The sequence below is a fragment of the Apteryx rowi genome, unplaced genomic scaffold, assembly GCF_003343035.1.
Source record: "Apteryx rowi isolate R43461 unplaced genomic scaffold, aptRow1 scaffold_1259, whole genome shotgun sequence".
Lineage (NCBI taxonomy): Eukaryota > Metazoa > Chordata > Aves > Apterygiformes > Apterygidae > Apteryx > Apteryx rowi.
The window spans coordinates 38,960-49,407 of NW_020447485.1; the positions used below are offsets into that span (position 1 = coordinate 38,960).

Here is a 10,448-nt window from a genome sequence, read left to right on the forward strand (position 1 = left end):
CGCAGCCCGCCGCCACGTAGAGGGGCGCAGAGACCGCCGGGGCTCAGCGCACGCGTGGGGTTGCCCTCGGGCTGCCTCGGGCGCGCTTCCCGGTGAGGATAATGTGAATAATCGAGCTACGCTTACGATTACGATTTTTTACCATTCGTTGTCTGCACCCCCCCCCGCTCCCCCCCGCTTGCCACCGGGTCGTGGCCGTCCCCGCGGCGAGTCGGTGCTCGGTGCAAGTGTCGCCTCTGGTTTCCTGTTCTTGCTTTAACCCATCTGAGTTTCTAATGCTGTTTTTCCGCAGCCAGCTGTCAATTTTGTTTTTTTCCCCTTGTTCTCTAAACGCCACGAGCTGGCAACTAACAGTCCTCGCCGCGCTCCTCCAGCCCCGGTGCAATCGCTCCYGCCGCGATTTTGGAGGAAAACCCTGGCCCAGGTGCGGGGTTTCCGTGCACACCCGGATTTCCTGCTCCCGTTAACCCCACGGACGCGGCTCCRGGGGCTGTAACAGCTCACCCATAACTCTCCCACGCCGGGGAAAATGCTCGGAGCCAGTTGCCCCCCCCCTTTTATTTTCCAGATAAAAGCCATTAATCCAGGTGTCTCCCAGCGGCTCAGATGCTGCCTGCGCCTTCGTCCCCAGCCCCTGTCCTGTTCTTGGTCCCCTTGGAATAAACGTTAACCTGAGAACAGCCCCGGCCCCGGCGTGGTCTGTGGGTTGGGAGCGGGTGGCCGCGGCAAGCTGCCGGCACTAGAGCCGGGCGAGGGGTCGACAGCAGCCCTCGGATCCCTGTTTCCGCCAGCTTCAGCATTGCACGAGGCCCGGAGATGGGAACGTGCGGTGGTGGCCGCACGATCCCGGCTCCCGGCTGCACCGCGCTCGCCCGCRCTCCTCTTCCAGCGGATGCGTTTTAATCCGGCGACTTGCACCCCCCCCCCCCGGAGTGAGCCGGCGTGCCGCGTGCCCGGGCGCCATGGCTGCGTCCCCGGCGATGCCGGAACCAGCCGCTGTTGGGTCTCTGGCCGGTTCCGGGGCAGTGGCGGTCCCGGTCCCACCGCGCGGGGAGGCGCCAGCCCTTTGCCAGGAGCCAGGGCCGCCTCCGATTTCTGCACGGGCCAGGAGGGAGGGAGCCACTACCGCCGGCCATGGTCACGCTGGAGTCGGGCACCGAGTGCTACGACGTGGTTGACACCCTGGGGAAAGGCACCTTCGGGGAAGTGGCCAAGAGCTGGCGGAGGAGCACRGGGGAGATGGTGGCTATCAAGATCCTGAAGAACGACGGGCACCAGAGCCGGATCATCAAGAATGAGCTGAAGCTGCTGCAGGCGATGGGGGCGGTGAACRTGGAGGAGTCGCACATCGTCCGCTTCCTCGAGTCCTTCCACGACGGCACCAAGTGCTACCTGGTCTTCGAGCTCCTGGAGCAAAACCTCTTCGACTTCCAGAAGAAGAACAACTTCTCCCCGCTGCCCGTCAGGCACATCCGGACCATCACGGCGCAGGTGCTCAAGGCGCTGACCAAGCTCAAGGAGCTCTCCATCATCCACGCCGACCTGAAGCCGGAGAACATCATGCTGGTGGACCACGCGCGGTACCCGTTCCGGGTGAAGGTCATCGACTTCGGCTCGGCCAGCATCTTCAGCGAGGTGCGCTACATCAAGGAGCCCTACATCCAGTCCCGCTTCTACCGGGCGCCCGAGATCCTGCTGGGGCTGCCCTTCTGCGAGAAGGTGGACGTCTGGTCGCTGGGGTGCGTCATGGCCGAGCTGCACCTGGGCTGGCCGCTCTACCCCGGCGGCAGCGAGTACGACCAGGTGCGCTACATCTGCGAGACGCAGGGGCTGCCGCGGGGCGGGCTGCTCCACGCCGCCCGCAAGGCGCACCGCTTCTTCCGCCGGGCGCCGCACCCCGACGCCGCCGGCCCCTGGCAGCTGAAATCCCTGGCCGAGCACCTGGCCGAGACGCGGGAGAAGCCCATGGAGCGGCGCAAGTACGTCCTCACCTCCCTGGACCAGATGGAGACGGTGAGCGGCCACCGGATGATCTACCCCGACAGCGAGGCCATGGCCGAGCGCTGCGACCTCCGCGGCATGGTGGAGCTCATCAAGCGCATGCTGACCTGGGACTCGCACGAGCGCATCGCGCCCGGCGCCGCCCTGAAGCACCCCTTCGTCTCCCTGCAGCAGCTCCAGGCGAGCTTCGAGCCCACCCGCTACTACCAGCTCTGCCGGCAGGGCTTGCAAGCGTCCCGCAAGGACGCCGGCGCTGCCGAGGCTTTCCCCGATGGGGAGGAAGGTGCCTTCCTCCCGCCGCCGCAGGAGGAGCCGGCGCAGCCCGGTGCAGCCGGCCGCTGCAGCGTGCAGCGAGCCATCGCCCAGATGGACGATCTCAGCCTGGCCGAGGTGGCGCCGGGCGACGAGAGCCGGCGCGGAGCCGGCCAGCCCCTGCCACCGACCCCGGCCCCGGCCCCCATCCCCACGCACTACGGCAGCTGGCACAGGGCCGCCCGGCACCGCCGGCACCCGCGGCGCCCCAAGCTCAACCCCATCCTGGGCAACCTCATCGTGCTGGGGCCGCGGTCCCCGGACGGCGGCGGTGGCGGCGGCCGGGAGCGCCAGGGGCAGTGGGGCCCCGCCGGCGGCACCACGTTTGGCGGCACCGAGGAGCAGAGCCCACTGGAGAGACCTCCGCCCTCGCCCCACGCCAAGGTACCGGGTGCCTGGTGGGGAGGCAGCTTGCACCGGCCACAGATGCTCCGTGTCCCTGGGTGCTCCAGGTCCCCTGGATGCTCTGGGTCACTGGTGCTCCATGTCCCTTGGGTGCCCGGGGTCCCCCCAGGTGCTCTGCATGCCTGGGTGCTCTGGGTCACTGGTGCTCCAGGTTCCCCAATGCTTTGGGTCCCCGGGTGCTCTTGGTCCCCTGGGTGCTTTGGGTCCCCAGGTGCTCTGGCTCACTGGTGCTCCTGGTCCGTGTTTGCTCCAGGTCCCCACCAAGACCCGGAGCGTGGGCTGTGGCAGCCTCCCCACTGGGCTCCCTGCGGGTCCCCGTTCAGCCGCCTCGCTGGACCCCCGGGGCCGTGGGGCGTCCCCCCGTCCCCCGCCGCGCCGCTCACCGCCCCCTGCTTTTCTCGCCCGCAGAGACCTCTGGCCGAGTGGCGCGCGCCCGAGCCCCAGCGGCCCGGCGCCGGCGCGTGGCTGGGCCCCGAGGACTGGCTGCGGGAGCGGGGCTCGGAGCGCCCCACCGGGCACGGCGGGCTCCACTACGCGCAGAGCCGGCACCCGCGCTACCTGCAGCACGTGGCCGGCCAGCGCTGAGCCGCTGCGGGGACCCTGCCGGCAGGCGCCCCGGGAGCCGAGCGATTAGAGCCTGCACCGGCCTCYGTGCTTGAAAGACCTTCCTCTTCCTCGCCCACGTGCAACCTCTGTTGCTCAGCGGCCCCGAGCTGGGCTCCGGGGTCACCCAGGCGGGCAACCCACTCCGCATCGACAGGGGGGAGCGCGGCCACGGGCGCACGGACAAGGTGCGCCGGCTGCTCCGGGCACCAGCTTTTTCCAGTGCCCCCCAATAAACCGTTTGCCAATGGCCCAGCATGTCGTGTGCCTCCTTGCCAGGCGGGAACCGGGACCGTGGCACGAGGGAGGGCTGGATGGGGCGGTGGGGGCCCTCAGGGCTGTTCCCAGTGCCGGAGAGCGGCTCGGGACGGTGTTGAGTGCGGGGCCGGGTGCCTTCCGGCGGGACAAGCGCGTGGCGTGTGCTCGGCGCACGCAGCCGGCGTGGGGGCGGCACGGCAGACCCGGACGCTGCACGGCTTACGAGACTCCCCATTTAATTTTAACTCATGGACTAACAGCTATGTTGGCAAACGTCCAGAAAAATTGTTCTGTACCCACAAAGAAAGCGCTCTAAATTGGAGAGTGACACGTGGCGCTTTCCTGCACAAAACAGGGCGGCCGGACCCCGCGGAGCTGTGACCGGCACCTCTGCCGCTGGCACCCGCTGCGAAGCTTTGAGCTTCGCCCCGGCGGGTCCTTGTGAGTCTGTGCATCCACACACTGCAGAACCAGCGCTCACTGAACGAATATAACGCGTGGACCCGTGCTAGTGGCCGGCACCCAGCTGCGGAAACCCCTTGCGGTGCGTGGGGATAATTAAGGTTTGTCCCAGAACAGAGGGAACGATGTATTTGATGGAGGAAAAGCAGCTCACGCCCGCTCGGCAGTGGGAAGGGACGTGGAGCATCCTGCATCCCCGACGCCACYGGGACTCGGTGCCTCTGCGGCGCTGGTGGAGCTCGAGGACGTGACGGGGCGTCTGAGCCGCGGGGGGCCAGGCGCGACGCCGGTTCTCCGCRGCCGCGGCAGGGCACCGGCGCCTAGTGGAAGCTGCACATGCGCTGCCACTGCTCCACGTCATCGATGTCCGCGCTGTACGGGGAGCTCCAGTCCCGCTCGAACACCGCCTGCAGCTGCCCCYGGACGGTGGCCGTCCCGCCGGCGCGGCCCCCTGACTCGTTCACGACGAGGGCCGATCCCGCCGTCCGGACAAAGTAGTCCCCYGACCAGTTGGACGTCCCTGCGGAGAGAACCGGGAGGGAAGAGCCACCGCCACCAGCAGCAGGTTTATTTAGGGGGACGAGACGCAGAGGCGCCGGCAGCTGCGCGGTGCTGGTGGGGATCTCCGATGCACGCGTGCTGCACGCTGGGTGCCGCGTGCTAGTGCTGCACGCCGGTGCCGTACTCACCGATGTAGGCCACCTTCTCCGTGACCATGTACTTGTTGTGGTTCACCCGGGCGTAGGGGATCCTGGCCTGGGCTGCGCTCGCCGGCACGGTGAAGAGTCTCTGCAGGATGGAAAGAGACCATCGGCTGCGGGAACAACCCGCCCAGGGCGAGCAGAGGCCACCGGCTCGGTCCCCGGCTCAGGGGAGCACTGAACGAGGCGGCCGTGCCGTGCCGTCCCCGTGGGCGCCCATGGCRCGGTACCCACCACCTCCATGCTGTAGTGCGTCTTGTTGTCGGCGACGGCGGCCAGGGACTTCAGGAAGGGGAACATCGCCGCCTTGCTGTGCCGCCAGCAGCCCACCAGCAGCCGGACCTGCACTTTGCGCTCGTAGACGGCTTTCCGCAGGTGGTTATCAATCACTGGCCAAAACCTGGGGAGAGAAACYGCGCTGCCTCACCCGCCGGGGCCACCGTTACCTCCAGGGGGCTGGAGAGCAGCTGGCTGGGGGGGGGGGATCGTGCAGCTGCCAAAAGAGCAGTTTCGCCCGTCGGGTTTGGAAGAGTGGCCTGGTTTGGAGCGCAGGGCGCAGCAGGGAGCGAGCCTGCCCGTGGGGCTGCTGCGGGGCGCCCAGGAGCACCGACCCGCGGGCGCTGCGCTCGGCCTCGGCAGCTGCTGCAGGCAGAGGGTCGGGCTCAGAGTTAGGGGTACAGTTAGCATCAGGATTAGGGCTAGGGTCAGGGTGCAGGTTAGCGTTAGGGTCAGGGTTAGCATCAGGATTGGGGCTAGGGTCATGTTCAGGGTTAGGGTCAGGGTTCAGGTTAGAGTTAGGGTCATGTTCAGGGTCAGCATCAGGATTAGGGTTAGGGTCATGATCAGGGTTAGGGTTCAGGTTAGAGCCAGGGTGAGGTTTAGGGTCAGGGTTCGGGTTAGAATTAGGGGTAGAGACAGGTTAGAGTTAGGGGCAGGGTTAGCATCAGGATGAGGGTGAGGGTGAGGGTCCAGGTTAGCGTTAGGGTCCAGGTTAGTGTTAGGGTCAGGATGAGGGTTAGGGCCATGCTCACGGTGAGGGCCAGGGTCCAGGTTAGCGTTAGGGTCAGGGTCACAGTGGGGTTTGGGCAGGCAGCGTGGCGTGCTGAGGGAGCAGCCCGGGCCGGGGCTGTGCCGGGGCCGTGCCGAGCACAGCCGTACCTCTGGGGGTGCGAGAACTCCATGGTGGGCAGGTAGCTCATCACCGCGATGTACACGAACTCCTCGGCGGCGTCGATGACGCTGAGGAGGGCGCGGAGGTCCTCGGTCCGCCCCGGGGCGCAGAGGGCCGGCGGGGCGCTCTGCAGGATGGTGCAGAGGGTTTACGCACCCCGCTGGGGCTCCGGCTCCGCGGCGGGTACCTGAATCCCCTGCAACACCGCTGCAGGAGGCAGGGAGCGGCGCAGGGAGCCGGCGCACAGGGGCTTACCGAGAAGTAGACACCAGCTCCTGTCTCGTTGAGCCTCAGCTCCAGCGGCGTCTCCATGTTGAAGGTGGTGGAGTAGTTGGCTGGCCATGGCACTGGGATGGAGGCGTCGGGAAGACCCAGMGCCCAGTAGGCTTCGAACATCTTGCTCAGGTCCCGGGCCAGGCAGCTGCAGTTGTAGACGGCCGTGCCCAGCTCCTTCACCTGCGCGAGCGGGACCGCGGCTCCGTCACGGCGCCGGACAAGGCAGGTTTGCGCGACCGACCCTGTGCCCGCTGTTGGGGGTGTTTTACCCCACGGTGGGATCCAGCAGCAATCGTGACTGCGGGTCTGTGCTGCCAAAGGAGGGTCCCGGCACCGCAGCAATTCCCTCCTCTCTCCGGGGCCGGGGAAGGGGCAAAGGTGCTCCAGGGAGCAGGGCTCTTTTCCGCTTCCTGGACGTGTTTCGTGGCCATGATCCGGCCCCGTAGCATCCTCCCCGAGCCGGGGTTCAGTACGTTAAATCGGGGCCCTTGCGCTCACCTGGGTCAGGGACCGCCAGTCCATGTTGGCGCTGCCGATGTAGAGGTGGGTGCTGTCGACGATCCAGAACTTGGTGTGCAGCACGCCGCTGGTGAGCCGGGGCATGTCGACCTCCCGCACCGCAGCCCCTGCAGGGCCAGACAACAGATCTCCCGCGCTGGCCACGTCCCCCCGGCTCTGCGGGTGCCCCCGGGTTTCCCCCCCGTGCCGGCATCGTGCCGGCTCCCCTGTTGCTCACCGCTCTGCTCCAGCGCCTGGAGATCGTGCAGGGGCGACTTGGAGGAAGGGGTGTTGACTGCGACTCGCACGGAGACGCCGCTCTGGGGTAACTTCAGCAGTTCCTCCAGGATTTGCTTGCCCTGGTTGGAAAGCAGAAAAAAAGAGGAAGTGGTTAAAAACCCCAGGGACATTCGAAGACAGGGCCTGCCGTTTGAGATGGGCATGCACGAAGAGCCGGGGCCGGGTGCGAGCCTTCTGCCTTGCTCACGGGCCTTTGCATATGATATACCAATTATATCAGAGGAGGCTGCGCAGGCTGGGCTGGCGCAGGGCTGGCTGGCGTCATGCAAATCGCGGCGTCGCTGGCGTGAGCTTGGCCGGCCGAGCCCTGCCCTGGGGCCAGCTCCGGCCAAGAGGACGCCGTAAGGCGGCGCCGGTCTGTACCTGGGCGGCGGAGGGCTCCTGCGTGTGCGTGTCCTCGTTGGTCATGGTCCAGTAGAAGGCTGCGATATCCAGGCTGTGCTTGGCGCTCCCGGTGAGGCTCATCCACGTGTCGAATGTGGAGGGGTTCATGGGCCCTTTACCGCCGTACGTCATCCCCTCAGGGATGCTCTCGACGAGCACGATCCTGGTGAGGAAAGCACAGACAGCAGCTCAATGCAACAATAGATCAATGCAATGATAGCTCGATGCAACGATAGCTGGATGCAATGATAGCTGGATGCAATGATAGCTGGATGCAACGATAGCTCATTGTAACGATAGCTGGATGCAACGATAGCTCGTTGCAATGATAGCTCGATGCAACGGCAGCTCAATGCAACCATGGCTCAGTGCAAACGGTTGCAGCCCTGCGCCCGAGCTGTGGCACACGGCGCAGGGCCCCGCCAGGGCTTGTCTCGGGCAGGCGCAGCACAGCAGCGCGGGCTGGGACACGGAGGGTGTCGGGGAAGTGCGGAAGAGCCAGCGCTCGTCTCGCTCACCGGCACGGGTCGCTGCAGGGGCCGCCTGCGCCGCGGGCATTGCTTCTGCCTCCCGGAGGGGCTGAACCCGACCACACATTGAAGAGGTGGATGAAGAACAGGCAGGAGAAGATGGCGACGAGGATGCCGGCCAGCAACACGCAGCGGGAATACTGGAGAGAGGGGCATCAGCGTGCAGGGAAGAAAAAAAATTGCCTTTGTTGGCTTTAAACCCACCTCCCGCTGGCCGAGACCCCCTCGTTCTTGCACTGGGGGATCTGGGGGACGACGGCTCCATGTTCGGCTGCTGCCGGCTGCCTGCACCCCACTTTGCAGGGGGAAGATCACACGAGAGGCTCGGTGCGCCAGGGAGAGCAGCTGGGGAGGAGGAGGAGGACGGCCCCGAATCCGGCCGGCAGCGAATTCAGCCCCGGCTCGGGGCAACTGGTAGTTGTACAACTGCTCCCGCAACCGGAGCGTGCCTAGGACAAGCACGGCTGCCGCGCGGCACTGCCATTCCCAGCCCGGCGCCTCGAGGGGATTTACCTTCTGCACGAACCGGCTGGGCTGGTGGGGCGCCGGCGGCTCCTCTGGCTTCTCCAGTGGGTCCAGCTGCGGAGGGGACAGAGTGGGTCAGGGGGGTCCGAGCCGGCCCGCGGGATCCTGACCCCGTTCCCGGCCGGGTGCTGCTGGCTGCAGGTTTTGCCTGACGTTTGCAAATCCCACAACGAGACGCCAACAGTCCCCGGCCAAAACTGCCACCTGTTTCTCCCTGCAGCCCCCCAGCGGGGTCTGCCCGGGGCGGGGGGGCTGCGGGACGCCCCGGCCTGGCAGGGAATGGGCACGGAGAGGTGGGCTCGACACCTGCGCCGTACCTGCTCGTAGGCCACGTACGGCTTCATCGCTGCTGAAGGGTGTAGGGGAGCCCGGGGCGCCGGCGCTGCACGCCTGGGAAAAAAGCAAACGCGGTTTTTCCTGCAGCGCCAGCGAGCGACGCGCAGGGGCTTGCGACGCCCCGGTGCCGGCGCGGTGCCTTATCGATCCCGCGGCATCGGCATCGGTACCGGCTGGGCAGACCTTGTACGACCTCCCGCTTGCCGGGGAGCGCGAGGCTGGATCGGCTCTCCCGCTCGGAGTTTGTCCCGTCCGTCCGTCCGCCCACCCGCGCCGCGGCTCCCGGGCCCGGCCTGGGGGACGGACGCTGCCTGGCCGGCGCCGCGCGTGCAATGCGTTGCACAAGCGCCTGACTCACGGGGCCACCGCGCTCACGTGCCCCTGCCAGTGTTGATGACTCCGGGAGCGCGGGGAGGGGAAGTTTCCTTGCAGCAGCGATTGCAGCTTGCTGGGAAAACACCCGGAGCAGCCTCCCGCTCCCTCCCCGCTCGGGCTCGGGCGGCCGTGCCGGGCCCGGGTGGCGATACGCCACGGCGTCGCTCCCCGCGGGGGYGGCCGCCTGCCCGGGGGAGGCCGGCGGCTCCGGCGCTCCGGCTCCTACCGGCCCCGCCGAGCCCTGGCCGGGTCCCCGCGTCCGCGGCGGCCCTGGGGACCGGGGAGGAGGCTCGGCGGCTGCTTCTGCTCCCGGAGGTGGAGCCTGGTTTCCGGCGGCGGCGGCGATGCCGCGGTCCGGACATGGGGATGCGGATGGGGAGGGGGGGATGCGGGGCGGCCGTGCGGGCGGGATCCTCCCGCAGCCCCCGGAGCCGGGGGGGCTCCGAAATCCAGCCCTTCCTCTTCCACTCCCGTATGCACTGGGGCTGAGTGAGGGCCGGATTTGGGATGAGGGTCGGGGTCGTGTTTCGGGCTGGGGTTTGCCCCAGGGCTGGGGTGACCGTGCTCCGCTGGTCTGGGGCTGCCCCCTTCCCCGGCCGGGGGTCTGGGCTGTGTTTAGGGCCAGGGGCATGTTTAGGGTCAGGGATATGTTTAGGACCTGTTTAGGACCTGTTTAGGATCAGGGCCATATTTAGGGTCAGAATTATGTTTAGGACCATGTTTAGGGTCAGGACCACATTTAGCACCATGTTTCAGGCCAGGGCCATGTTTAGGGCCATGTTTAGGGTCAGGTACATGTTTAGGGTCATGTTTAGGGTCAGGGACATGTTTAGGGCCATGTTTAGGATCAGGGACAGATTCAGGACCATGTTTAGGACTGTGTTTAGGGTCAGGGCCAGGATCAGGGCTGTGTTTAGGGATGTGATTCAGGCCAGGGCCGTGTTTAGGATCAGGACCATGTTTAGGACCATGTTTAGGGCCCTGTTTCGGGCTGTATTTAGGGCCAGGACCCTGTTTAGGGCTGTGTTTCAGGCCACGGCTGTGTTTAGGGCCATATTTAGGATCAGGGACACGTTCAGGACCCTGTTTCGGGGGGAGGGGGAAGCGGCTGTTTCCGGAGCCGCCAGCGGGGGCGCGCGCGGTCCGCCAGCGCTCTATGGTTCTCCCTGCCTTTCCACCCCCACCCCCCCGCCCCAACTCGGCCGCCTAGAGGGGCCTCCGCGCCGGCGCGAGGCTGGCGGCGGGCTGGGCTGGCCGGCGAGGTCACTTCCGGCACTCCGTGGCTAGTCCTTCCGGTTGGGCCTGCCCCGG

The 10,448-nt window shown here is 66.9% G+C and overlaps 3 protein-coding genes across 4 annotated transcripts in view; 2 read left to right on the forward strand and 1 right to left on the reverse strand.

Moving 5' to 3' along the window:
• The window catches only part of PRX (periaxin), a 5,390-nt gene extending 4,808 nt beyond the window's left edge, over positions 1 to 582 (forward strand). Inside the window, exon 5 of the mRNA XM_026055746.1 lies at positions 569 to 582. Coding sequence (XP_025911531.1) covers positions 569 to 582 — 14 coding nt within the window. The remainder of the gene's footprint in view (positions 1 to 568) is intronic.
• A 404-nt stretch (positions 583 to 986) lies between these two features.
• On the forward strand, positions 987 to 3,303 carry HIPK4 (homeodomain interacting protein kinase 4). The gene is made up of 2 exons (XM_026055747.1): positions 987 to 2,697; positions 3,127 to 3,303. The coding sequence occupies exons 1-2, from the start codon at positions 1,135 to 1,137 to the stop codon at positions 3,301 to 3,303; spliced, it is 1,740 nt and encodes a 579-aa protein (XP_025911532.1). The 5' UTR covers positions 987 to 1,134.
• A 512-nt stretch (positions 3,304 to 3,815) lies between these two features.
• PLD3 (phospholipase D family member 3) lies at positions 3,816 to 9,273 on the reverse strand. 2 transcript variants are annotated; one of them, XM_026055756.1, is made up of 12 exons: positions 9,121 to 9,273; positions 8,744 to 8,816; positions 8,415 to 8,480; positions 7,890 to 8,041; positions 7,351 to 7,534; positions 6,926 to 7,046; positions 6,688 to 6,815; positions 6,169 to 6,369; positions 5,901 to 6,040; positions 4,977 to 5,142; positions 4,731 to 4,830; positions 3,816 to 4,561 (listed from the first exon to the last, which is right to left on the reverse strand). In XM_026055756.1, exons 2-12 carry the CDS (start codon positions 8,768 to 8,770, stop codon positions 4,362 to 4,364), a joined length of 1,485 nt encoding a protein of 494 aa, XP_025911541.1. In that variant the 5' UTR covers positions 8,771 to 8,816; positions 9,121 to 9,273; the 3' UTR covers positions 3,816 to 4,361. The 2 variants fall into 2 exon arrangements, with proteins under 2 accessions (XP_025911541.1, XP_025911540.1); XM_026055755.1 differs by having other exon boundaries at positions 8,946 to 9,273.
• Positions 9,274 to 10,448: the final 1,175 nt, after the last annotated feature.